This window comes from Mauremys mutica, unplaced genomic scaffold (assembly GCF_020497125.1).
Source record: "Mauremys mutica isolate MM-2020 ecotype Southern unplaced genomic scaffold, ASM2049712v1 000864F_np12_obj, whole genome shotgun sequence".
Classification (NCBI taxonomy): domain Eukaryota; kingdom Metazoa; phylum Chordata; order Testudines; family Geoemydidae; genus Mauremys; species Mauremys mutica.
Genome location: NW_025423064.1, coordinates 28740 through 56184, shown reverse-complemented (window position 1 = coordinate 56184; position 27445 = coordinate 28740). Strand labels below are relative to the sequence as shown.

General features: G+C 52.7%; 1 protein-coding gene and 1 non-coding gene across 2 annotated transcripts in view; both read left to right on the top strand.

Moving 5' to 3' along the window:
* Window positions 1-380: 380 nt before the first annotated feature.
* LOC123357642 (protein NYNRIN-like) overlaps window positions 381-27445 on the top strand; it is a 36784-nt gene continuing 9719 nt past the window's right edge. Inside the window, 3 exon segments of the mRNA XM_045000739.1 lie at window positions 381-447; window positions 828-901; window positions 1345-1439. Of these exon segments, the coding sequence (XP_044856674.1) occupies window positions 381-447; window positions 828-901; window positions 1345-1439 (236 nt within the window).
* Window positions 9813-9885, top strand: TRNAV-AAC. Its single transcript has one exon. It is a non-coding gene; the product is annotated as a tRNA-Val (tRNA).

Genomic DNA, 27445 nt, shown 5'->3' with positions numbered 1-27445 from the left:
GTAGCCCCCTTTCCTCCGACCCGGTGCGGGCTCATGCCCAAGGCACCGGGATTTAAACCCTGCTCGGTGTGCCAGAAGCCGATGCCGGTGGGGGATCCTCATGACTGCTGCCTAAAATGCTTAGGAGAATCCCACCTGACAGACAAGTGCCGAATTTGCAAGTCGTTCAAGCCAAGAACGAAGAAGGACCGGAACTTCCGACTAAAGCAGCTCCTTATGGAATCGGCCCTTAGTCCTGCGGTGCCGGCACCGTCCACCCAACCCGCATCGGTGAGGAGCGCACCTTCGGCACCGAATCGCTCTAGTACCAAAAAGGACTCCCGGCACCGGCATCTGCCGGCACCGGCTCCCCGGCACTGCTCCCTTTCCCCGACTGGAAAATGACGTACTGCTCCGACCCCATCCTCGCAGAAGGAGCACACATCAAAGTCCATCCGTCGGACCCCGGTAACTGCTGCGGCACCGCCAACACCGGCACCGCAGTTGGCAGCTCCTCCTAGCGTGGCACCATCAATTCTGGTACCGCATTGAGTCTGGTGCCACATAGCTCCCCGGCTCATGCTGTGGTCGAGCTCACTCTCCCTTGTATGCCGGAGACCTTCTCAACGGCAAGAGAGCTCATCGCGCTGACGGAGTCGATGCAGCCTCAACCCCCGGCACCGCCGGTGTGGGTTATCCAATCCATCGGCAAGCTGGCCCTGATAAGGCCTCCTTCCGTCGGTCCACCGGAGAGACGTCTTTCCAGGTCGCGGTCTCGGAGACGTTCCCCCTCCTGCCGTTCCCGATTCCGGCACCGCTCGCAGTCCCGGCACCGCTCTCCATCGCAGTACTGGTCGTACTCGTGGAGACTTTCAAGATCTCTGTCACCGGACAGATACTCCTGATACTGATCCGGCTCTCGGTACCGATCTCAGTACCGTGCGTCCCGCAGTCACTCCCGGCACAGGGACTCAAGATCCCGGTCGACCTCCCGGCACCGGCACGGTAGAAGGTCCCGGTCTTGTTCGTGGCACCGACAAGACCGGTACCGCTCACCGGTACCGCCCCGGGACCGAACGTCAGGAACAGCAGTACCCTACCAGGGTCTCTCGGCCCTGCCGTGGCCTTCGAGACACATGTCAAGGTCGTCCCAGGCTGGGAGTGCTTCTTACCACCAGGACTGGGCATCTGATATTCCGTGCCACCATCCAGAGGCACAAAGCCAGGAGCAAGGTCCTCATCAATGGGCCTTTTGGACTCCGTGGGCATATCACGAGGCCCAAGGTGCCCCACTTGTGGCTCAACGCTCCGGCCCCTCAGAGCACAGGGTTCCTGAAGCGACTGTAAGCCATCCTCCTCCCGCAGGCACGGACAAGGATCCACTTCAATCTGCAGACCCTGAGATTCCACCGGATGCAGATGGTGCTCCGCCGGTCCATGACCCACCTCAGTACCCGTTGGTACTGGGCCTCTCCTCTCCCTCCTCTCCTGATGAGGCAGTGGCAGGAACATCCTCCTCTGGTCCTGACATCCACTAGGGCTGTACATGGCGTCGGCTGCTCAAGTTAATGATCTTGATGTAAAAAGACAATTATAGTTGTAGAACAGAGGCCCAGGTGCAGGGGTTGGCATTAGCTTTCCCACTGACCTGACCTAAACTCCATCACTTTTCCTAGTCTAAACAAACCCTGAGCATCACAGTTATACTGTTCCCCCATTTCAAAGCCATTGTCAGTCATTGAGTTCCCCTTTTGGAAATAAATTGTTTCATTCCCAGTTGCTCTGATGTTGCTTCAAGTTGTGCTGGAGAGCAGATATTTTTACTACCATTTTTCTCCCTTAAAATATATTGAACTATAACAAAGAGCAGGAACAGGGCAGGGATAGGAAAAATTGTTATTTCACCCTCAGTAAAAATGGTAAATCAGAGGGATTCCCAACGAGAGGTGTACAGCTTTCTACCCCAGGGCTACAGCGCCACGGTACCAGTGTAGACACCCTGGTCGATGACAGTGCTGTGATTGGCCTCCGGGAGGTGTCCCACAATCCCTGTTCTCACCTCTCTGGTCTTTGGTTTGAACTCTACTGCACTGCCCTCAGGTGACCAACCGTGAACCCCACCCCTTAAATTCCTTGGGAATTTTGAAAGTCCCACTTCTACAGAGACTAATTATGGTTACAGACACATCCTGAAATTAGAGCAGGATATTGTAAAGCTTTATCTCATAGTACAGTGTAGCAGGGTGGACCCTGCTCCGGGGTTTTAAGGGGTTTAAACTGTGGCCTGACAGAGCTGGGCTGATTGAGAAAGTGGCTGCAGCTGGAGGCCACGCCCCAAACTGAAGCCCTGGGGCTTATAAGAGGCAGGGAAGCCAGAGCCCAGACAGTCTCTCTCTGTTGCTAGAGGGAGATGGGCCTGGCTGCTTAGGGCTTGAGACTAGATACCTGGGTGAAGCAGGGCTGGGGGACAGGCTGAGGAGCTAGGGAAGCTCCAGCCTGGAAAGCCCCAGGCTGCGGCCTAGCAAAGGGCCAAAGGTACTGGGGGTTGCAAGGGGCAGCCCAGGGGTAGGACAAAGCAGCAGGTCCAAACCCCTATTGCCTGTGATGAGTAGGCTGATACTGCAGTCTGCCCCAGGGTGTGGGGCTAGACCATGACTGTCAGTGGCCACTACTGAGGCAAAGTGGGGATAGTAGGGTGGGGGTTCCCCTGGGAGGGGGAGACCCAATTATAGAAAGGGGCACCGGGTCCAGGGAGGGACACGGGGGCCTGCGAATAGGGGGATCACCAGCCTGCCGAGGGCGCTCCAGGGCTGGACTGCGGGAAATTCCGAGACCAACCAGCAGGAGACGCGGCAGGGGTGAGTCGGCCCGTTTACATACAGTAACACAATTCAAACCTGTCGGCACAGAGGAGAAAGCACTCCTTCACTTCACATTTATTGTTACTGATCTCACTGACAAACTTTCTTTTCTCGGTGCTGCTCCAGGTGTTTTCCCTCTGTTCCCTTCCAGCTGTGGTTATGGGACTGCAGCAGATCCCCAGGGCCAGCTTTGCTCTTTCACTTACATCCTTCATTTGTTTGGACAGAGCTGTGTCTGCCCCCAGTTTAATTCACATCTGAGACCTCAGGTACCAGCAGATCGTTACAAAGGCTAAATTCCCATCACCATCAGTGGGAGGTTATCCTGGGCTGCCAGGGCTGCAGGATTTAGCCCATGGTCAGTCAAGGTGCTACAGCAGCTGCACTCTTACATTGTGAGTGCTGCAGCCTATTACCAAACTGCTCTGCCATAGTCTGCAGGGGGCCTGACTTGCTGAGAATCTGGCAGAAGAGAGACCCTGGAGTAGAGAAGGAAAATGTCCTCAGCACTCACAGCCGGCAGGAGCAGGAAAGGTTCGGTTTGTTTTTAAACTTCTCTCCCTGCTCAAGCCTTTAATCATTCCTGTGGCTCTTCTCTGAACCCTCTGCAATTTATCAGGGAAAACAACCAACCAATCAAAGAAACAAACCAACCAACCAAACCAGGCTGTTCTGCCCAATGTAACAGTCTATTGCCTTTCAAAGTTGACTATAAATCAGCTCATTCTATTCACCCAAGAGTTCCACTTAAAGGGCTTTTTGTTTTCTAATTCCAATCAAATCCTGTGCAACAGCATCATTGTTAACTCATCATCTGGTCACTTCATATTCACAGGGTCACAAAGTGGGCAGGTCTAAGTCTTTCCTCCCACACCAACATGAAAAAAATCAGTGACAGAAAATGCCGTAAAGTGCCTCTGCTGCCTTGCACAACAGCCTGGGGAAATACACGAGGGGAAGTGCTTTCCTCTCTCCTCCTGACACCGGGTACCATTTCTGTCTGTCCTTGAGATCCTGCCACAGGGACAGGCTTGAGGATGCAAATGACATGTTAAGGCTTCATTGGTTTGCACGTTCCTTTACTCCTTCAATAGTGATAAGGGTGCGTGAGCGTGAAATAATCCCGCTCTGACTTTCACACCGGAGGCAATTTTCAGGCTCACAATAAAAAAACCCAACTTTCTTTCTAAGCTGAGCAAGTTGAATCGAGTCATTGTGAGATGATAAATCCAGAGCCCCAGGCTGACTTTCCTTCATCCCATGTTTTTAGAGTAGATCACATTCACTGGGTGGGGCTCCTGCTGGGAAGTGTCTGTCCAGTGGCAGCACCCAGTCCACATTCCCCACTTACCAACTCATCTTCAGTATATCGGCCACTGAACCTAGCGAGGGGGGAGGGTCCCAGTGGTCGGGCTCCAGCCCCTGGATCCCGAGCCTGGCAAGCCCGAGTCAGCCGGTCTGGGCCAGCTGTGGGGTTTAATTGCGCTGCAGACATACACGGGTGTCACAATCTCAGCTTTCTCCTCAGGGAATCAAGCCCTCGTCCCGTCCCCCCCCCGTGACAGACAGGGAGAGTCACCACTGTACTCGTGAGGTCGGAACTGATGCTGCCCCTGCACAGGGACCCGGGGAGCGGCTGAGGCAGCTCCTTGGCCAGCTGTGGCTGGCAGGAGACCCAGCGAGGCAGGAGCTGCTCTGGGTTCTTTGCAGGGGAGAGTAACTGGGAGAAGGGGGGAGTTTGTCTCTGATTTACACGGAGCTTTGCCAGAGTGGAGCCTGTAGGTCACATGCTGGGGGGCTGTGATGGGCACACAGGCTCCGTGCTCTGGAACAGCTCTGAGTCAAACCCAGGCAGGAGCCTCCTCAGTGTGACACCCCCAGGGGACACCCTCACTGGGGGAAGCCTTCCTGGCTTCAGCACCTCCTGGGACTGACCTTGGGCCTTTCAGCCCCCCTGTTCCACACCAGGAGCTTCCTGCAACTTCCTGAATCGGACACCTCGGAAAGCCTCACCCCCCCCCGAACGGGAGTCCTGCACCCCCAACTTCCACAGTCTCAGAAGGTTTGTTAGGGGTCTGGGATCCAGCCTGGGAAAGTTCTGTGTTCGCACAGGAAGCAGGAAGATTCAGCAACATCCATCTTGGGGAGACCCCGAACTCAGAGCCTGGGCTCTCCCCTCGAGTCCCCAACCCAGCAGACTTCTTGCTCCCAACAGCCCGAATCAGCCAGTCCCGTTTGCCCCTCATCTGTCCTTTGTCCGGTGTCCCTGGCAACCTGCTCACCTGGCCTCCAGCTCGTTCTTTGTTCTCCGACTCCTCCCGGCCAGCTGGCCTCTTGCAGCAGGTGCGCCCCGGCCATCGGTTGCTAGGAGACAGAATTTGTGGCCATTGTCTGGGCCCAGGCAGCTCGACAGCAGCCACACCTGCCCTCTGGGGTCTCTGCCAAGATTTAACCCCCTTGTCCCACCACCGAGATCCGTGGTCCCAAAACACTTCAGGGTCATGCCCCCCACCCCGTCCATGCTCCCCCCGAGTCGTGGCTGGGAGTGGGGCCGCAGCTAAGGGGGAAGGGACACAGACAGCGGTGAGAGGACAGGCAGGGGCCAGAGCTGGGGCTGGAGCCAAGAGTGGAGCTGGGTGGCTCCCCCTCCCCACCTCCATGGGGGCTGGCCCGGGCACAGTTGCATCCCCCTGAATGTTACTCCATCCCCCTGGCAGGGTGCACCCCACATTTTGGACCTTTAACCTAGATAATCGTGCAACAAATAGGGGAAACTGAGGTACACACAAGATGCAAACAAAACATCCAGAAAATTCCCACTTCGTCACAGGGGTGTCAGTGGGGTCGGAGCTGGGCAGCAGCACAGGGAAGTGGGGAGGTTAAACTGCAAAACATCCCCCTGTGTTCCCGCAAAAGCCTCTCATTTATCCCCAACCCCCTCCCCATGAAAATCTCCAACCCTGCCCTGGCCCACACACACCCCCTCACTCCAACGCAGATTTTTAACTTTTCTTACTTGTCCTTGGCCTTCCACAAACATTGTTCCCATCAAAATCATCAAAGGCTTTTACAATGAGAATGAGAAAACAAACTAAATCAAACCCAAAGAAACCGCTATCGACCTCCCCACCACACACACTTTGGGTCTGAATTTTTCTACTGAAATGTTGAGGCAATAAAACTCTCACTGCTCTTGTCCAGAAACAAACCTAAGCCCCCCATGCACTACCTGGGGCATCTATGTCTGACCCACCAAAGCTTCAGCTCCTTTGGGGAGATTTCCAGCTGCCCAGTCCTGCTGCTATTCCAGGGGAGCAATTCCTGACTCCTGTCAGCATTTATCTCAGCCCTGTTCTGGGCATCACAGGTTTCTCCGGGAAAGGGCAGCGAGTGGTTCTAGGGCCCAGTGATCCTCCTCCAAACCGAGCTAGAACCTGGGACTCCTTCCCCTTCCCCAGGCTGTGGGCGGGGAGGCATTTCACAGAGCTCTCAGAGCCATAGCACGTGGCTAAGGAGAGAGAAAAAGCCTCCTATCCCCCTCTGCTCTGGGGGCTGGGTTTCCTCCTGAAGCCTCTGCCCCCCAACTAGTGCCTATGGCTCATCCCTGACCCTTGCTGTTGCTCCTTGCTATAGACTGTGAAAGGAGCGGAGGCAGCGCAGGAGCCTTCTGGGGACACAGATCTGAGGCTTTGGGGAGACACATTGAGACATCAGAGCGCTGCAAACCCTGCAGCCACCCCCTCAATCCGGGGCCTGTTCCAGCCCTGAGTCTGGGCTATCGCGATCCCTCGCCCAGAGCAGGGCGCCCACAGATTACAGCCTGGAAATAAGCGTGTGAGACTAACTCCTGCTTTCCCTGACAGGGCCTCCCCTAGACCAAGTGCCTCCCAGGCAAGACGTGTCTTCGGAACCCCCCAGCCCCACTCCATGTTAAACCATTGAATACCTTATTTTTATTGCATTTGTAGCTCATTTCATGATTTCGATGCACAGTTTGGATGCGGGATTTTCTCTATCATATAAGACAATAAATGTTCATGCTAAGATGTGTAAAAGGGTATTTATTAATGCCATATATAAGCAAGTGAAATAATCATTTCTTTTAAGAATATAGAAACTTTTAATTTTGACAGTAACTGAAATGTACTAACATCTAGCAATGGAGCACTCACCAGCACAGGGTGGACCGGTATTAAATAGTGTTACAGTTGGAGACAGACAGCGTTAGGATGTTAACCCCAGGCCCTTTGTTCAAAGGTCACTTCTCTCGCCTTTCCCCCATGAACTGAAGCACAACATTTGAGAGATCCAGAGACTAGTTGATGAAGTTTCCAAGGGCTAAAATAGCAAGCGATGTCCATCTTGCATTGTCCATTGTTGACTGGAGAGATGGTTTATGGAGAACAAACTTCAAGGTGAGAAGCAGCAGCCCAAAAAGGCTCCCTACAGTTGCTGAAGTAGCTCAGTTGGGAGAGCATTAGACTGAAAGTCTAAAGGTCTTTGGTTCAATCCCAGGCTTCAGCAAGCTGTTTCATCCCCATTTCTGCAGCAGTGGTCTCTTTCCTGGAAGCCCAGCACTGCTTCTACTCAATGCGAGTCCCTCATTTTGGGCTTCACTGCAGGAAAAGGCAGCATTGGCTTCTGCACCCAGTTGGCCCACTGGACCTTTCTTTCTTCTCTTGCTGCTTCTCAGCAAGGGGAAGAAAAAGAAGCTCCCCTTCAAGCTAGAGTCACAAAGGTGATGTAAGGACGACTTCCTGATCCCTGGCTCCAGTCCTCTGTTCTTCCAGCTGACCCATCAGAGAGCTGCTGCCAGTTTCTCCAGGTTCGCCCATCAGTGTGTGCCAGGGTGAGCACCACCAAAGTGCAGGGAATTTGAGGGCAGGGCAGGGCAGTGTAATGGACTTTCTGTAGTATAGTGGTTCTCAGATTTGCCTAACCTGCATCAAGCAGGCTAGGCAGAACTGACACCATCATCTCTCAGGTGTTCCCTTTAAGCAGAGCACAACTTTGAAATGCGGGCAGCATAGAACCAATATTCATAATGTCAACTACAAAAATGATACACATTTAGAGATAGCATCATTATAATCAGCCAATCAGAACCTCTCCATAGACCCCTTACACAACAACCTTTCTACAATATTGGCTGCAAATATAGAACAGCAGTCGCAACGGTGATCTATACAGTTACAGATTATGTCAGTAACGTCACAGGAGGTGACACAGCATCAGTGAGACTGATACTGGAATAGCCTCCAGTTTTGGTGTCCTCGTTTGAAAAAGATGTTGTGAAATTGGAGCTGGGGCAGCAAATAGCCACCAAATGTTCTGAGGGCTGGAGAAAAATGCCTTCTAGGGAGCTACTGAAAGAGCTCAACCTGTTTAGCTGATCAAAAGAAGATTGAAAGGTGACTTCATTGAAGTGTTGAAGTGTCTTAATGGAGAGATAAGATTGGGTATTAAAGGGCTCTTGAATCGAGCGGAGAAAAGCATAACAATACCCAGTGGCTGGAAGGTGAAAAGAGACAAATTCATATTACAATTAAGGCTCAAATATTCAACAGCGAGGATGATTCACCACAGGAACAAGCTACCAAGGAAAGTGGTGGATTCTCCATCTCTTGATGTCATTTCATGAAGACTAGATGCCTTTCTGGAATGTGTTTGCCCCCAAAGTAGCTCTTGTGTCATACAGGAGGCCTGTGATATGCAGCGGGTCAGATTAGATGCTCTAATGGTCTCTTCTGGCCATAAAGTCGACTCATTTCTGACAAACTGAGTGTAACATTGGGAGCAGCGTCTGATGTTTTCCTGTCTAGCCAGCTTGCTGCCTAGAACGAACGCTCCTGGAGTGGGGTGATCCACAGGGAGTAGCTCAAACCTGCAAAGTGCCTGGCCAGGGGCAGGACATTGGCACAGCAAGGGAGGGGTGTGGCAGTGACATCACAAAGGCCTTTTGCAGGACCTCAGCCTATTGGTCAAAGGTGGTGGGGAGGTGGTGACCTCACAGAGAGATGCTGACATCAGCCAGGCAGGACAGGGGCGAGGGGCCAGGGAAACCTCAGAGACCCCTGTGGCTTTGCTTCAGCAAGTCTCCTTCTCCAGGTCTCTCTTTGAGGACTGAGAGAGTATTCGGGTTCACAGACGTGAGCGCCAGGAGGAACCTCTTTCGAGTTTTCTCCTTCCCTTTCAGTGATTTTACTGGAAAACAGCCGTCCCTGTTTAGAAGGTAAGAGCCTCCTGGAGGTGTGAAACCTGTTCAGTCTGATCCATCTGGTGAGAGTTGAATTCTAGGCATGGAAAACACGAGCTTAAGGAGGCAGAATTTCATTCCGCACCTGGATTTTGTCCCTTAGAATCACTGGGGACATTAGGGTTTGTCCTTTTTGTTTCACCTCTTGCTCCATCCACTGTCTGATCCCTCTTTTCTCTTCGTCTCTTGCTTCCTTTGTCCTTTCTCCTGTTCCCTTCCCAACACCAGGTTTTTTTTCTCCTGCTGATAACAGCTCACGTTAACTGATCACTCTCGTTATAGTGTGTATGGCAACACCCATTTTTTTCACGTTCTCTGTGTGTATATATATCTTCCTACTGTATTTTTAACTGCATGCATCTGATGAAGTGGGTTTTAGCCCACAAAAGCTTATGCTCAAATACATTTGTTAGTCTCTATGGTGCCACATGTTCTCTTTGTTCTTTTTGCAGATAAATTAATGGAGGTTAAGTCCATTAATGGCTATTAGCCAGGATGGGTAAGGAATGGTGTCCCTAGCCTCTGTTTGTCAGAGAGTGGAGATGGCTGGCAGGAGAGAGATCACTTGATCATTACCTGTTAGGTTCAGTCCCTCTGGGGTACCTGGCATTGGCCACTATTGGCAGATAGGATATGGGGATGGATGGACCTTTGGTCTGACCCAGTATGGCCATTCTTATGTTCTTATGAAGGGAGGGGCAAAGCCCTGCAACAGAGTTTCTGTAGTGTAGTGGTTATCACGTTTGCCTAACACGCAAAAGGTCCCTGGTTCAAAACCATGCAGAAACATAATGGCTTAATTTTTCCCAGCTCCTAGTGGCCTGTCCCTGCTGTTGTAGGAGCAGCAGTGATTTCTATGCTCAATAGGTCTGTTATACTTCCCCCATTCCCATTTTTGTCTCCTCTCCCTCTCTGAATGCCTGTGAAGTGGCTTTCTCCCTCCCCCTCCTGCAATGCTTGTGGGATGAAGGAGCTGGTTGAACAGCTGGAAGATCAGAAGAGCTCCTAGATAGACAAGGTGTCTGGGACTCTCATTAGGCAGCGATCACACACCCAGAGCATGGACATTGCCCAAGGTGGAGTGTGACCCACCAGATGCAGCCAAGTCATCTCCAGTCGCAGGCCATGAGGAGCAAGTCCTTAAAAGGGGAAGGGGCCCTGTGCTCAGGAGTCACTCACAAGCTTGTACCTCCAGTGAATGCCCTTCGCCCTGACTGCCTGGCCAGTGGTTCGCTGCATTGCAGTTCATTGTGCCTCAGGAAGACTTACCTTCATCGCTCCGTCCATCGCGGCGCTGGGGCACACTTACCTGGCAGAATCCTGTGCCTGCCTCTTGGCTTCCCAGGGGTGGCTACTTGCAGCCCAGGAGAAGAAGGATGGTTCTGGTGAAAGGAAGACAAACAAAGCTCTGGGAGGAAATTTGGGTGTGGGCTCTGCGTGGGGGTGGGGGTGGGGTGCAGGAGGGGTGGTGCAGCTCCCAAAGTGACCGGTACACACAACCCTCCGGCAGCAGCTCCTAGATGAGTGGGGGCAGGGGATCTCCATGTACTGCTGTCTGCAGGCGCTGCCCCCAGAGCTCCCATTGGCTACAGTTCCTGGCCAATGGGAGCTGCAGAGTTGGTGCTCGGGGCAGGGGCAGCACGTGGAGACACTCTCCCCACCCCAGGGGATGCTGGGACATGCCAGCCACTTCTGGGAGCGGCACGGAGGGACGGAGGTAGAGTGGGCAGGGAGCCACCTTAGTGCTGCTGGCACATCTCTGCACACGCATTGGGGAGGGGAGCAGAGGGCCTCCATGTGCTGCCTGGGGTAGGGGCAGAGCACGGAGCTGCCTCCCCTCCCCCGGGTCTATTACAGGAGTGGGTGGGTGGGGTCTTTTGGCCTGCAAGGTGCAGCAGGTCAGACTAGATGATCACACTGGTCCCTTCTGACCTTAAAGGCTCTGAGTCTAAAAGGGAGAGGGAAGTAAAGGAATTTAAAAAAAAAAAATAAACCAAGCACTGTAATACCAGGATGACTCCAACTGCTTATTATATAGTCCCACCCCTTTCTTCCTCTACTGGGTGTTTAATGACCTGTTGGGATTTGGGACACTGATTCTCTCATTCCATTGATAAACTGAAACAATGTGACTGAAATTAAACCAATTCCCAGTGGAGGAATCATCATATCATTGCATTTGCTGGGAATTGAACTGAGGTCAACTGCTTGGAAGGCAGCTATGCTCACCACTATACCACCAATGCATCTGGTGAAAGTCTCTGATTTTTCACACTTGGTGATTGGTCACCTTACTTCTCAGCATGAGGCAAATGTCTTTGTGGTCTCTGCCATTCATCATGGGGAGTTTCCCCACTGATAACAGTTCTTGCTGGGTTGGGGATGGGAGACAGAAGAGGCGTTTATTCTGTTTCATTCCTCTCCATTTTCTGTTCCTCCCCGTCCCTTCCAGGGTCCTCCCTTCCATTTCAGACTGTGCAGTGACACCCTCCCCGCACCCAAGACTCTCGAGCCTCTGGAGCAGCACGATGCCATGAGATCCTCAGTGACCAAGGGTCTTTTCCAACTTCCAGGAGACCCAGCTTGAATCTAAAGGAAGCTCTGTTCCTTCCTGGGGATCCTCTCTCCCTTCATGGAGATCAAGAGCATGAAGCCTCTCTGCCTTGCCTCCTGGGTCTGAATTAATGTCCCATTTCCCACTATGTGCTCGAAAGAAACAAATGTTTCTAACCCAGGTGAACGGCGTTAATTCAGCTGGAATCCTTCACCCACATTCCTTAGGAGATTGACTCTCTGTGACACAGACTGACTGGGGTTCATCTCTGCATGTCCCCAATGGGGAAGGAAAGACACTGAGGGGGAAGGAAGAAGATGGACAGAAGGAGTCAAATGGGGCTAGACCAGAATAGGACATTTTCTGCCTGTTAAAATGTACTAGACTCTAATTGCTTAAAACAAAACAAAAACCCACCAGCTTCTGTTTGAACCATCAGCTTTTCATAGAGCAGCCAAAGTGGTGAAGCACAGACACACATAACCACCTACAGCCCAAGTTTGTCTAAGAAGCACCTATAGTGGCTCATGCAGGGGGAAATACAGCTGTGGGTGTGAGTTCAGGCCTCACCCAGAGCACTGGTTTTCATTAGCCACGGAGCTTCCCCCACTTGCTTTGCCCAATTCACATGGAAAGTGCCATAGGAGGGTGATTAGAGTAAATTCTAAACTCTGAAATGCGGAGGTTGGCCCAGAGATTGGGATAAGGGGTTTGAAGAGAAAAAGCTCTAAGAGTATAAAACCAGACAGTCTCCAGGGGCAGGTATGGTACAACGCCTCAACAGGGAGCCATTTTCGGGGGGTTCACTCCCTCTGTTAAATGTCCTGAGAGGTATTTGAAGATGAAGATAACGCCATGGCTAACAGGATGGACAGAATCCGTCACTTCCACCACCTCCATGATAGACACGGAGACAAACCCCTCCCTGCTGTGACTGCAGTTCCTGGAAGGAAAGAGAAGAACAGAAAGTGACGAGAGAAAGAAAGAAAGAGATTCCCTGTCACCTCTCTCCCTGCTGCCTCCTCCCTTGTATTCTGTAACCCCATCTCACTGGGTTCCCTGTGCTGGTGCCATGGGGGTGACACTAGAGTTCTGGGGATTTGGGGGGCTCTTCATTTCTCAACATTTCACACAAATTTGTCTTTGGGCTGAAATTTCTCCTGTTAGGCCTCTCAGTCAGAGCTGTACCCCACCCTGTTTGCGGGGGTGGGGAGGAGATGTAAATTGCAGAGCAGGCGCCCATAAAGGGTCATATTGATCTGGTGACTGGTTCTGACCGGGGTCACACGTCCTCTGACACAGGCTCATGTGCAGAACATGGGAGCTCTGGCTTGTCCTAAATGCTGTAGACTGTGAGTTCCTGGAAAGGGCAGGGGAGAGGGAGCAAGAGGGGAAAGGCAGAGACATTGGAGATGAGGAATTGGGGGGCGAAGAAGGAGAGAACAGAGAGACAATAAATGATTGAAGCAGAACAGGTGTCCCAACTCCATCTTGCTCATCACAGGTGTTCAGAGAGACAGGTAGTTGCGGGTTTTCCACTGTCAAGTCTGAACTTTGATTCTAACGTGTGTTCAAATATCAAGGGGATCTCCACATACCTGATCTCTTCCCTCTCCCCTTTTTTAGTATTAATTTTTATTTTGACGTGTTTGGCTTAACCGTGATCGTCTCTTTCCCCACCTGTATTGCAATTTGGGGGTTATGTTTATTGTGCCTCCCTTTTGTTCATGTCATTATAATTGTAACAGCAAAGGAATCTGCAGGAGCAAAAACTGACTCAGAACTTCATTTCCCCATCGTGCTGGAACATCCTACAAACAGCTCACAGAGCTGGAATTATAACACGCAAGGCCAGGAGATGGGAGATACAGGTTTCCAAGTGTTCTGTCTTTCTCAGATGACACATTCCAGCCCCTTGTGTGCCTCCATCCTTGTATGACCTGCTGGACTTCGACACGTTTATTGTCTCATTCTATTGATAATGTGATTGTAACATAATGTGATTGAAATTAAACCACTTCCAGATGAGGAAACAACAGAAGAGAAAAGCCATTATTGCACTGGCTGGGAATCAAACCCAGATGAATTGCTTGGAAGACACCCACGCACACCACTATACCACCAATGCATCTGGCAAGAGTAGCTTTCCTGCAGGCTCTGTGTGCTGGCAAAGGGGGTGACATGACCATGGAGGTAGTGAGCAGGGTGGTTGGGCTGGAAGCTGCCTGACAGCTGGGAGCAGAGTTAGGATCCCAGAGTGACTGAAAGGGGGCAAAGGTGAAAACAGATCTCACTGGGAGCTGGCCCCACACCTGCCCCGCCCATAGGAGAGGGGAACTGAAGCTCAACTTCAATCACAGAAAAATCTTCCCTGAGAAGGAAGGGAACAGCTTGTTTTAAAGACCAGGTTTGTGTTTGTTCCTGCTACATACGGAGGGGCTGGTTAGTGCTGATTCCACCCCCAGACCCTGGGAGGATAAGGAACAAATTCAGGCTGCCAGTGACCTGCAGGAGGGAGATGATCTTTTGACAGTGACGGACGCCTCGTCCTAAAGGCCTTTGTCTGCCCCCTTCCAGTGACTGTTTGGCACAGGAATGCAGCCCCCACTCCTGGGTCTCTCCTGGGGAAATAATGTTTCTGTGCAAAACACCAAAGCTTTTAACAGAAAGGAAGAAAAGGAAATGGCCACATGATGGGACTAGGACATAAGGAATGAAACACACATGGGCGGCGAGTTATATACCCACGTGGTGCCCGGGCACCAGCAATATTCAGAGCCCTGGGGCCCAGCTCCACCAAAGTTTGGGGCCGGGTCTCCCCTCTGGCCCCACCTGCCACCCCCCGTGCTTCCCCCGAGTGTCCCCCGGACCCCCTTGCTGGCCCCATGCAGGTCCCTGGGCCCCGGAGGGAGCAGAGCGTCCCTGCCTCTTCCATGCAGCTCCATGCTGCCTCCCTGCAGCAACTGCTGCCACAGGGTCCTAGTGCCCCCCCCTTCCCAACTCACTGCCAGGGCAGACTGACTCTGAGCCTGCCCTTCCACCTCAGACCCTTCCCTTTTCCAGCGGGACCCTCCACCATCACAGCCCCCCCCCTGCAGTCACCACTCCTGCCCCATGCTGGGCAAGGAGACAGCCCCATCCCCCACCCCCAGTGAGGCTATAGTCAGGGGCAGCAGCAGGGGAGGAGGTGCATGCAGCAACCCCGGCACCCATCATGGGGGAGGCGAGGGAGATTCCTGGACCTGAGAAGGGCCCTAGGAGCACCTGCAGTGACAGTGGTGGGAGTGAGGGTGCTGCTGGGGGGGGGGAATGAGGGGTTCCTCCCCCAGAGCTTGCTGCTGCCAGCAGGGAAAGGGCTGGGGGGAGTCCTCCTTTCTGGCCCTTGTCCCGGAGCAGCCTGCCTGCACCCCAAACTCATCCCCAGCCCTGCCCCACCCCAGAGCCCACACCCCCAGTCAGAGCTTTCACCCCCCCACCACATCCTCAACCCTCTGCCCGAGCCCTGAGCCCCTCCCACACCCCAAACCTCCCATCCCCAGTTCCAGCCAGAGCCTTCATTCCCCCCCCACCCCAACCCTCTGCCCCAGCCCTGAGCCCCTCCCACACCCCAAACCTCCCATCCCCAGTTCCAGCCAGAGTCCTCATCCCCCCGCACACCCCAACCCTCTGCCCCAGCCCTGAGCCCCCTCCAACACCACAACCCCCTCATCTCCAGCCCCAGATAGAGCCCTCACACACCCCTGCACCCCAACCCTCTGCCCTAGTCCTGAGCCCTCCCACACGCCAAACACCTTATCCCCATCCCAGACACAGCCCTCATCCCCCTGCACCCGAACCCTCTGCCCCAGCCCTGAGCCTCTCCAACACCCCAAACCCCCCAGCCTCAGACAGAGCCCTCACCCCCCACACCCCTACCCTCTGCTCTAGCACTAAGCCTCTCCCACACCCCAAACCCATCATTCCCAGCCCCAGCCAGAGCCCTCATCCCCCTGCACCCTAACCATCTGCCCCAACCCTGAGCCCCCTCCTGCATCATGAACCCCTCATCCCCAGCCCCACCACACAGCCATCACCCCACACCCCAACCCTCTGCTATAGCCCTGAGCCCCCTCCCACAGCCCAAACCTCTCATCCCCAGCCACACCCCAAACTCCCTCCCAGAACCTTGGGCAGGTGGGGGGCGGAGTTTGGGCAGGTTCTGGGCACCACCAAAATTTCTACAAACCTACCGCCCATGGAAACACAAGATGCTTCTCCCATGTGCATTGACTTTTCACCTTGTTTGTGGTGGTGCTGTATCCATGTTGGGCCCAGGGGTCCTCTGGGGCGCCGGGCATTGGCCACTTTCGGGAGAGTGGGCTAGATGAACTGGTCTGACTCAGTGTGGCTGTTCTTATGTTCTAACTGCTGGTTATGGAGGAGACGACCTTCCAGGCTACACAGAACTGAAGAAGGGTGTGGGGTTAGCTCCACAGCTTGTCTCTTTCACCAACAGAGGTTGGTCCTCTGCAAGCTCTTACCCTCACCCGCCTTGTCTCTCTTGGACTCTGAAAAGTGTTTTCTCTCCACTCCCCTTGGAGAGAAGTTAAGTTTCCCTTTGGGCAACTATCAGGCTGAAGCAATTGTATTAACTGTGACACTAGAATTGAAGATTTAATATTATAAATAAATGAGTCTAAACCTGAGGTTCTGGTTTTCACATTGGTTTTTCTAACTCAGTTCCCAATGCTCTTCTAGAAAGGGCTCCAGGCTGCCTGCCCAGCCCAGCAAAAGTGGCCAGGAGAAAGCCCACACTGCTGCTCTTTCAGGTAGTTGAAGGCTGCTATCAAACCCCCCTCACTCCTTCAGTCCCCAGTCTGTGGCAGTGCATAGGATTCTTCCATCCTAAGTGCAGGACTCTGCACTTCTCCTTGTTGAACCTCCTCAGATTTCTTTTGGCCCAATCCTCCAATTTGTCTAGGTCACTCTGGACCCAAACCCTGTCCTCCAGCGCTTGGATTCTTTACATGCTTTCACAGAGCGAAGAGCACATGTTCCATGATTTCATAGGGCAGAGTTTTGTGCTATCGGGAACTTTCCCTGTGTGGATTTGACAGGTGGATCAACACAGAGACACATTGTCACCCTTCTCAGGGTGCTGAGGACTGTGAGTCTCCTTGTTGCCACCTGCCACAAGGAAGAGGGAGTTTTGCATTTGGCAGCTGGATGTTAGTGACCAAACTCACCAGCCTGCTGGAACTCAAGGACCCTCCTCTGAGCTACAACAGCCACCTTAACCCTTGAGTTCCTTCAATGTGTCCCGCTCTGGGGTCCAGCCCGGATCACCAGATCCCTGGTGAAATCCCAGATCCTCTCTTCCCCAAGTATCCCAGGTTACTAGTTTTACTGTGGACCATTGCTACTGTATCTCACACAGCACCTGAGTACAGTTATCGAACAAACAAAAAATTTATTTCACAACGGATAGAGATTTAAACAAACAAACGTGAGTGATGGAAACCAACTGTTACCAACTAAACAAAGGCAGAAAGTGATAGAATAGAAAGGCCAGCACAAAAAACAGAGAGAGGAACAATAAGATTCTAAAAGGATAATGGTTGGAACTCTCCATTTCTCTCAGTCTTTAGACTGATGGGTACTAGAGCTGTAGCAACAGTTGAGGAACCAGGGTGAATTAAATCTAAGGTTTGAGCTGCTAGTGAAGCATTTTCCACACTCACGGCATTCCTAGGGGCTCTCTCCTCCGTGGATTGTTTGATGCCTAATAAGGTGCGAACTGCGATTGAAGCTTTTCCCACACTCACGGCATTCAAAGGGCCTTTCCCCTGCGTGGATTCTCTGATGTTTAGAAAGGTTTGAGCTGCTAGTGAAGCATTTCCCACACTCACGGCATTCAAAGGGCCTCTCCCCTGTGTGGATTCTCTGATGTTGAGAAAGGTTTGAGCTGCTAGTGAAGCATTTCCCACACTCACGGCATTCATAGGGCCTCTCTCCTCTGTGGATTGTTTGATGCCTAATAAGGTGTGAACTGTGATTGAAGGTTTTCCCACACTCACGGCATTCATAGGGCCTGTCCCCTGTGTGGATTCTCTGATGTACAGAAAGGGCTGAGCTGTGAGAGAAGGTTTTTCCACACTCACTGCATGTATTTTTTTTCTTTCGCCTGAGAATATCCTGCTGTGTTGTGGTTTCCATGAGGATCTTCTGAGTTCCCCAAGAAGAAATAAATTTATCCACTTTCTTCCCTGGCTGGTTTCCTTGATCTGTTTTTGGTCTGTGCTGAATCTCCCAGGATTTTCCCTGCTCATGACGCCTGGACACATTTCTTTTCGATCTTTGCGATAATGCTCTGTTTTTACCCACTGGCTCAACATTTTCAGGCTGAGAATTCTGCTCCTCTTTCTCACATGCCATTGCATAACCTGCTGTGATAGAGACAGAAACCTCAAACAGGAATGGAAAGGGGAAGACCAAACCAAAACAAGTGCTGAAGACAGGTCAAATAAAAATCAGGAGCTGAACTCCCCCAAACTCTTCCCCCAAATAGGAGAGAGGAGGGGGATGAATTCAGCCTTCACATCCCATCCAAATACGCAGGGGGAAGGGAGGAAGCTACTGCCTGGTGTCTGCTAGGATCTATAGGAAGCCATGAACTATATTTACCCTGAGGATATGACCCCTGCAAGGGACAATAACGAACTGAGAGACCTCCCCAAGGGCTTTGTTGGGCATTCCAGATGTTTCCTTCAGGCACTTACAGATTCTGAGGTGGTTTAATGTTTCCTCACCTGTGCAGGGAGATCTCAGGATCTCTCTTTCCTTTGAACCCTGGAGGTCTGGGACCCATGGCTCTTCCCCTTGTTCCAGCTGGGAGATCACATCACGCTGAAAAACTAGAAACCCTGCTCAGATGAAAGAAAACAAAGGAGTTCAGTTGATTTCATAAGACTTGGTCATAAAAAACAACATTCTATTCATTTAACTTCAGTGCTTAGTGTGACCTGGTGAGCCAGGGGCAGTTCTCACTGCAAATGCCAAGATCAGGGCAGGCTGAAAAAGGGAGAGCAGATGCTCCCAAAACTGCTGGTTAACACTGAAGTTAAACTCACCGACCAGTCACAAACTGTGCTTCTGATCACCCACGCGGGTAATCGAGAAGCTGAAAAAAGAAATCACACGGCCCCCTTTATTGCATCCCTGTTCTCTGACTCCGAATCAGCAGCGAGATCCAGTACAGTGAGAGGTTATTTAAAAACTTTGCTCACATAAACAAAGTGTTCCTCTGACCCCAAAGGGTCAGCCACATCACCAGGTCAGTATAGGTTTGGATATTACCCAAAATTCCATCCTTCCAGACAATCCTTTAGCATCTAAACTAAAGGTTTAAATGAAAGAAAGACAGAAAGAAGTTAAATGGGAACACAGTCAGATACGTTCCAAAATGGATATATCAGGTTCTTAGCAGTATTGGTGAGTTGCTGGCTTGAAAGTCCGTCTGGAACACATCCACAGTTTGGATGGGTCATTCAGTCCTTTGTTCAAGGCTTCAGTTTGTAGAGAAGTTGCTCCAGAGGTAGGAAGGGGGATTGAAGACAAAATGGAGATGATGCAGCTGCCCTTTATATTCCTTTTGCCATGTGGCCTGTACTTCCTGTGTTCCAAACACAAGATTCACAGCACATGGCATGGAAAAGCCTTGAAGTTCTCATTACACAGGCATACCCCGGCATGTCTTGCTGACTCAATAGGTGTATCCCCTTGGTCCTTTCCATGGGCTCATTGTACAGCTGATGATCGTCAATGGGCCATCAAACAGGCTAGGCAGTGTTAATCCCAATATGTCTGGGGATCCCAATATGTCACCCAGAAACACTGCACAAGTCTGGAAATACAGATATACCCTACATATCTATAACTCACAATACAAAGGTGATACAAACATAGAAATAATATTATCATACTTGGCAAATCATGACATTTTTACTGACACCTTACATGGCATATCTAGCACAATTCATTGCAATTTTATCAGATTATATTATTATTTTATTATTAATACCAAAGTGTCTCACAATTCCATCCAGTGTCACACTTGGTAAACCAGTGAATTCCCAGGACCAGTTCCTCAGGGCCTGGAAGATGCCGAACACTGTGCTTATAAGGGATTGAAATACCCACATATCTGCTGGGAACACACACACAGACACTGTGTCAGTCTACACCCCGTGTTCACTCTTCTAGAAAATTATGATCAATTTTGTACACAGTATGGCTTGTGAGGTATCATTTGAAAATGCATAATCTACTGAATATTATCCTCCTGTTAAAATGTGTAGTAACACTGTATGTAAAGTTATGAGATTTTACAGTATGAGATTACTGAAAATGTTACAATTCTGGGGAACACCCACAGAGCAGTTCCTCAGAGACAGCAAGGCAAACAGCTGGTCAAACAGCCATTCTCCTGTGGGGGGAAGGTGTGAAGAAGACATTTACATTCCATCACAGGGACTTCTTGAAGCTTTTGTGGAAAACAACCACATGATTGATTTTGAATCAGCTCAGCCTGAGGCTCTTTTCTTAGTTAAAAGTGCACAGGGGGCGACAGCTATTGGAATACTGTCCCCTGAGCTAAAAATCACACAAGCCTTTTAAAGCTTAAAACCCCAAACAACGACACATATGTTGCACGTTAATTACCTTATTTGGAATATATTGCAAAATATGATGCAAGCAATGTTGGAAATAGTTAAGAAAGGGATAGATACGACAGAATATATCATATATCATATTTGTAAAAACAGCAAATAAATCCATGATAGACCCACATCTTGAATACTGCATGAAGATGTTGTCGCCCCCATCTCAAAAAAAGATATATTGGAATTGGAAAAGGTTCAGAAAAGGGCAACAAAAATGATTAGGGATATGGAACAGTTATGCCAGACCTAACCCCCAGTTTCACTTGAGCAAACAGGAGCTATTTGACACTGTGCGATACGGCTCCTGTGCTCTGTTCCCAAAGTGTTCTGCAGCAGGGGAGGGTCTCTGGTAGTGTGTGTGTGTCACTGGCATATTGGGGTGATGCTGAAACAGGACACAGTAGAGGTGGCATCATGGGGCTGGCGTGAACCTTTTCTCTTCATTTTCCCCTTCCAAGATCCGAGAGGACAGGAACCCTTACCCAGCGAGGTCACAGTCTCATAGTTCTGCTGCATGACATCCCAGTAGAGGGCTCTCTGAGTGGGGTCCAGCAGAGCCCACTCTTCCCTGGTGAAATGCACAGCCACCTCCTCGAAGGTCACCGGCCCCTGAAAGAGCAAGAGTCCAACACTCAGGATCTCTTTCCCCACTCACAGCCCCACTATTTGTGGCAGAGAGGAGCCAATCAAATGGAAGCTCTGGGTGGATCGCAGTCAACAGATTCCCATCCCCACCCCGCTCAGCGTATCCAGCAAATACCAGGGTGAGGGGACGAAGAGAGAGCCCCTTGTCTCTCCCAGCAGATCCATCACACACCTACTGGCCACCGACTGATACAGGAGATGGAGCCCCTAGCAGGGTCCAGGGAGAGCTCCCTGGTAGGAAGCCCAACAACCTCCTCATTGTGAGGAGCGGAATATGAAGGGAGAGGCAGCTCCAATAAGCCTGACTCATGGGTGCCCCCTTCATATCTCACAGCAGCCGCTGGTTAGTGAGCTCAGGCTCCAGCACTGGGAGTCTGGTCAGTTTTACCAGCTCCATGTAGGTGGGCTATTTTCTTTCTTCACAAATTAGGGTATTTCCACCTCCAAACCTCCTGGGTCTGTTCCTAGAATCTAGGCCACTTATTAAATAACTCCCAGCAGGTTTGCCACACCCTGGCCTCCTCCTTTCCCCACGCTGTGAATTTCCTGCCCCGCTCCAACCTCCAGACCAGACTGTGCAAACCTTCCCATCTCCGGTGTATTTGCTGTCCCTCTCGTCCAGCAGGAACCCACCAGCAACCCCCCGATAATCTCTACCTGAGTTGGCTCCACTGCAGCCATTTCTCTTCCCTGTCCCACACCAGGCTGGGATGAGCTGGAGCAAAACATGGACGCCATTCTACAGCCTGTCTGGGGGAGAAGGGCAGTTGTGGGCGTTTCAGAACCGGTTTTAGTTAATTTCACATCAGAATTCCCCCAGGCCCCTTCCCTGCAGACAGACACCCTAGATCCTGCCATGCTGGGAAATGCTCAATCTGTTTATTACAATGTAGACCTGGCCCCTCCTGCCAGGCTAAGCCCACAGAGAGATTTTTAACCTCCCTTCTCCCTCCCCTCACCCCCTAACAATGTCTCTGAACACAAGGCTAGAAAAGAGCAGAACCAAAGGAGTCACTGTGGGGGATTCCCTCAGACACTGACCCCACGGCAGCTACATCCCAGCAGGGGGAATATGGAGTCAGGAACTGGCTTTTCCTCTGTCTGATCCTTGTTTTGTTCACTGGAAAGTGGTTCTGCCCAGGGATGCAGCAATACATGTGTCTGGGTGGAAATCTCTCCCCCCTCATTTCTCCCACTGCCCCTTTCAGTCTCTCCTTCCCCTGTCCTCTCTCCCTGCCCCTCTGGCTGGGAAAGTCCCATTCCTGGGGGCTTTGCTCTCCCAGGGATGGATTTTCTCCTGGCAATTGCTAATGGGAGGAGAAATAGTGAGGGGCTGTTTGTGAAGAGTCACTTTCTTGCCAGACCTGAAGACTTTCCTTGAGGTCTTTCAGTTACCTGGAGACTTGTCTCAGAATTTAGTATTAACAGGGCCCAGGGCTGCCCTAGGAGGCTAGGACCAGCTGGAGAAAGTCATCCCCTGGGCCAGGCAGAGAAGCAACTTTAATTCAGGTCACTTCCCAGCACAGAACCCCACTGGGGGAGCAGCAGCTACTAAGCCTGGTCTCCCAGATCACAATGGAGGCTGCAGCGTCTGACCCAGGAAGCTGAACCCCAGTATCCTGAGCAGAGAGGGACAGAGCGTTTGAGCAGCTTCCCTCCTTTAGCTCTCTGGGGAGAGCAGCTAATGAGAGCCCCTCCTCACAGGGAGAATTGGTAATCTCATTTGCCCCACTGTCCATCTGGAGTCACTCCTTGTCTTTCCATACAGTGACTCTGGATTAACAATGGTCTCAATGAAACCAGAGTTCAGAAAGAATGAGTCCAGAATGCTGTGGAAGAGACCATTGTGTGGCAGTGCTGACCCCCTTCCCACCCCCCTCATCCCCCAGATCCAGGACAAGGACTGGACAATCTAGGACAATGGAACTGGAAGTTCCTGCAGTTTTCAAGAGGGGAGAAAAGCAAAAATCTGTGATTTCACCTCACAGTGACTGGGCCTGGCCGGGGAATGTCAGGCAGTGCTTGGAGCCAGGATTCTGGCATAAGCTAATTAGGGAGAAGAAGCGAGGTCGGGAGCAGCCCCCAGAGCCCCAGTCAGCCCCCGCCCCCCAGATATTCCCTGGAACCCAGCCCCCAGAGTCCGTAGCCAGAGACCTCAGATACCCCTCAGAGCCTCACCGGCCAGAGAACCCCCACCAGACCGTCACTGCCAGGTTGGGAATCCCAAAGGGTTTTCCCCCTCACCCCAAGAGACCCCAGAAGCCAGAGACCCCCCAAAACGGACCCCCACTGGGAACTCAGTCCCTCACTGCCTGCCTAGGACCCCTCCCCCCCAGCCCTCCAGCAGGATCTGCCCTGCCCTTTGCCTGGCACCCCCTCCTCCCCCCTGCGGGATCCCCTGATGCTTTACAGGGGCACCCCCTGGCCTAGCACCGGGGAGTCTCCCACACACACTCTGTGCACTGGGCACGGCAGCGACCCCAGGAGTCTGCGGGGGAAGCCCAGACAGAGCCCCTGGCACAGCACCAGGCTCCCTCTAACCCCCTGTCCCGCCTCCCCAAGAGACGCCCACCCCGGCTGTTCTGCAGCCAACAGGCCCCCAGCGATACCCACCTCCAGGCCCCACAGCCTCAGGGCTGGGCACATCACACCCACCCCCTGAAACCCCAAATCTCCAGAACCCACCAACCTCACTAGGGTACCCCCTGCCCAGCCACCCAGAGGCCTCCCCCCACCACAATCCCCCTTCAGCTGCTATCTCCCTCCACAGCCCCACCCCCACCCAGCAACACTGTTACCTCACAGTGCCTGAGAAGTGGATAGAAAGTGACCACCGCCCCCTGCTGGCCAGTCACAGGGGCAGAGGGAGCCCTGGGGGATGTCTCTTGAACAGGAGAATGGAAGGCCTGGAGGGACAAAATAGATAAGAAATTTCCATGCCCTGTCACTAGCAAATAATGGCCACCATGGATCCACCCCAGAGGTGGCTGCATCTTAGCACTGCGGGAAGCAGCCCCTCACAGAGGCCATTTGTCATGGGGTTTGGGATACTTCTGGACCCACACTGCACTCAGAGTGACCCATGCCAGCTGGAGAAAATAAAAGGGTCCAGCCAAATCTCCCATTAATAGCTGGGAACCACTGATCCCCGAACAGGGGGAGGCCTCTGGCTTTGATGTGTATTAAATATCTGGCTAGTCTCTTTCTTCAGCAAACATTTTAACAGAGATAAAGGAGGGAACAAATGATTCGCAAAGGAGAAGGGAAAGATGATCTCTGGGCAATTTAAGCCCCTGCGACCTCCAGGATGGAGAAGAACTCAGGGTAACAGGTTCCCTCGAAGGAAGAAGTTGCTGGGATTTAGAAACACGGGGAACAGCCCCAAACCCGAGAGGATTTTTAACTGACATTTGATAATGACATAGAAAAAGGCAAAACCTGAGCTTTGAGAGCAATGTTCAGAAATGAAAGAGAAAGGGTGGAAATCTGAGAGATTTTGGATCCATTTTGCAAATTAGAGAGAGGAAAGTGGAAAATCAGAGGGATTTTATATCAGTTGTTGATAGGAGGTAAAATCTGAGTGTTTCACATCAATATTTGATAAATGAATAAAGAGGAAATGGGCAACATTTGCAAACATTTTATATCCAGGTTCAAGAATCTGAGAAAAGGTGTAAATCTGAGATTTTCTTGGTATTTTATAATTAGAGAGACAGGGGGAAATCTCAGGGCATATTCAATTAGAAATAGACAACTAGAGAGAAGTGGGGCAAACATTTAGGTTATTTTATATGAACCTTTGAGATTTGCAAGGAAAATGTGTCACAAACTGCGTATTTGATAACATGAGAGAAAAACACCAAGATCTGAGGGGATTTTATATTGCTGTTAACGAACTAGTGGAAAAGGGGGACTGTTGGACTGGATTTTATACGACTGTCCAATACATAAACACAAAGTAATGGTTCCCCCACCCCCACCATTGCCATGGGCAGCAGGGAGCCCTTTGAGGAGCTGATTAATAGGGCAAGGGAGGGGGAGCTGGAAGGTCCCTGGATGAGGGAAAGGGGCAGCAGTGGGGGATGGACAGGTGACTGGCAACTGATGGTTGGGGGCAACTGTGTTGGTAGTTAGGGGGCAACAACTGGGAGTGGGAAACGGGGGTCTGGGCAGTCCCCATGGGGGACACCTGCGCCTCCCTTCCCTGCCCTGGCAGAGACCCAGCATCTCATAGAAGATATGGGTTGGAAGGGACCTCAGGAGGTGTCTAGTCCAACCCCCTGCTCAAAGCAGGACCAATCCCCAACTAAATCCCCAAATGGCCCCCGCAAGGGCTCAGCTCCCAGCCCTGGGTTTAGCAGGCCAGTGCTCCAACCACTGAGCCATCCCATCCCCACTCCAGGGGCAGCCATGTGCTGGGGAATGACTCTGGGCAACAATTTCCCACCTAAACAAGGACAAATCGCTGCAGATAAAACGGGTGGGAAAATGCCCCTCACTAGAGAAGATTTTAAACTGACGTTTGAGACTCATGGGGAGAACGGGGGATATCGGGGGGGACATAGGCGCCGACTTATATGGGGCTCTGGGGCTTTAGCCCCATGAATAAATCCCAAGCAGGGGCTCTGCCCCACCAATGTTTTTTCTCCCCTGCTTGGAGCGCCCCCCCCCGCCGCTGCCGCCGCCGCCGCCAGGGCTGCCCAGAGCCCTTTAAATCCCAGCCGCCGCCGGGAATCAGAGGGCTCTGGGCTGCCTGCTGCAGCGGGAAGCCCAGAGCCCTCTGATTCCCGGCGGCGGCTGGGATTTAAAAGGCTCTGGGCTCCCCGCGGTTGCAGGCAGCCCAGAGCCCTTTAAATCCCAGCAGCGGCTGAGATTTAAAAGGCTCTGGGCTCCCCGCGGTTGCAGGCAGCCCAGAGCCCTCTGATTCCCGGCGGCGGCTGGGATTTAAAAGGCTCTGGGCTGCCCGCCGCAGCAGACAGCCCAGAGCCCTCTGATTCCCAGCCGCGGCTGGGATTTAAAGGGCTCTGGGCTGCCTGCAAACGCGGGGAGCCCAGAGCCTTTTAAATCCCAGCCGCCGCCGGGAATCAGAGGGCTCTGAGCTTCCCGCTGCGGCGGGGAGCCCAGCGCCCTTTAAATCCCAGCCGCGGCTGGGATTTAAAGGGCTCTGGGCTGCCTGCAACCGCGGGGAGCACAGAGCTTTTAAAATCCCAGCCGCGGCCGGGAACCCGCGGGCTCTGGGCTGCCCGCTGCCGCAGGCACCCCAGCGCCCTCTGATTCCCGGCCGCGGCTGGGATTTAAAGGGCTCTGGGCTGCCTGCAACCGCGGGGAGCCCAGAGCCTTTTAAATCCGAGCCGCGGCCGGGAATCAGTTGGCTCTGGGCTCCCCGCCGCGGCGGGCAGCCCAGAGCCTTTTAAATCCCAGCCGCGGCCGGGAATCAGAGGGCTCTGGGCTTCCCGCTGCAGCAGGCAGCCCAGAGCCCTCTGATTCCCGGCCGCGGCTGGGATTTAAAGGGCTCTGGGCTGCCTGCAACCGCGGGGAGCCCAGAGCCTTTTAAATCCGAGCCGCGGCCGGGAATCAGAGGGCTCTGGGCTCCCCGCCGCGGCGGGCAGCCCAGAGCCTTTTAAATCCCAGCCGCGGCCGGGAATCAGAGGGCTCTGGGCTGCCTGCTGCGGCGGGGAGCCCAGAGCCCTCTGATTCCCGGCCGCGGCTGGGATTTTAAAAGCTCTGTGCTCCCCGCGGGTGCAGGCAGCCCAGAGCCCTTTAAATCCCAGCCGCGGCTGAGATTTAAAGGGCTCTGGGCTCCCCGCCGCAGCGGGCAGCGCAGAGCCCTCTGATTCCCGGCTGCGGCTGGGATTTAAAAGGGTCTCAGCTCCCCCCGGTTGCAGGCAGCCCAGAGCCCTTTAAATCCCTGCCGCGGCTGAGTTTTTAAGGGCTGCGGGCTCCCCGCGGTTGCAGGCAGCCCAGAGCCCTTTAAATCCCAGCAGCGGCTGAGATTTAAAGGGTTCTGGGCTCCCCGCCGCAGCGGGCAGCCCAGAGCCCTCTGATTCCCGGCCCCGGCTGGGATTTAAAAGGCTCTGGGCTCCCTGCGGTTGCAGGCAGCCCAGAGTCCTCTGACTCCCAGCCGGGGCTGGGATTCAAAGGGCTCTGGGATCCCCGCGGCTGCCAGCAGCCCAGAGCCCTTTGAATCCCAGCCTCTGTCTGCTGATTGCCCCCTCCCCAGACCCCTGCCCCAACTGCCCCCCAGAACCTCCACCCCCTATCTAAGCCCCACTGGTCCTTGTTCCCCAATTACCCCCTCCCGAGACCCCTGCCCCTAACTGCCCCTTGGGACCTCAGCCCCTATCTAAGCCTCCCTTCTCCTTGTCCCCAACTGCCCCCTCCTGAGACCCCACCCAACTTCCCCCCCCCCAGGACCGCACCCCCTACCTGTCCCCTGATAAACCTCTTA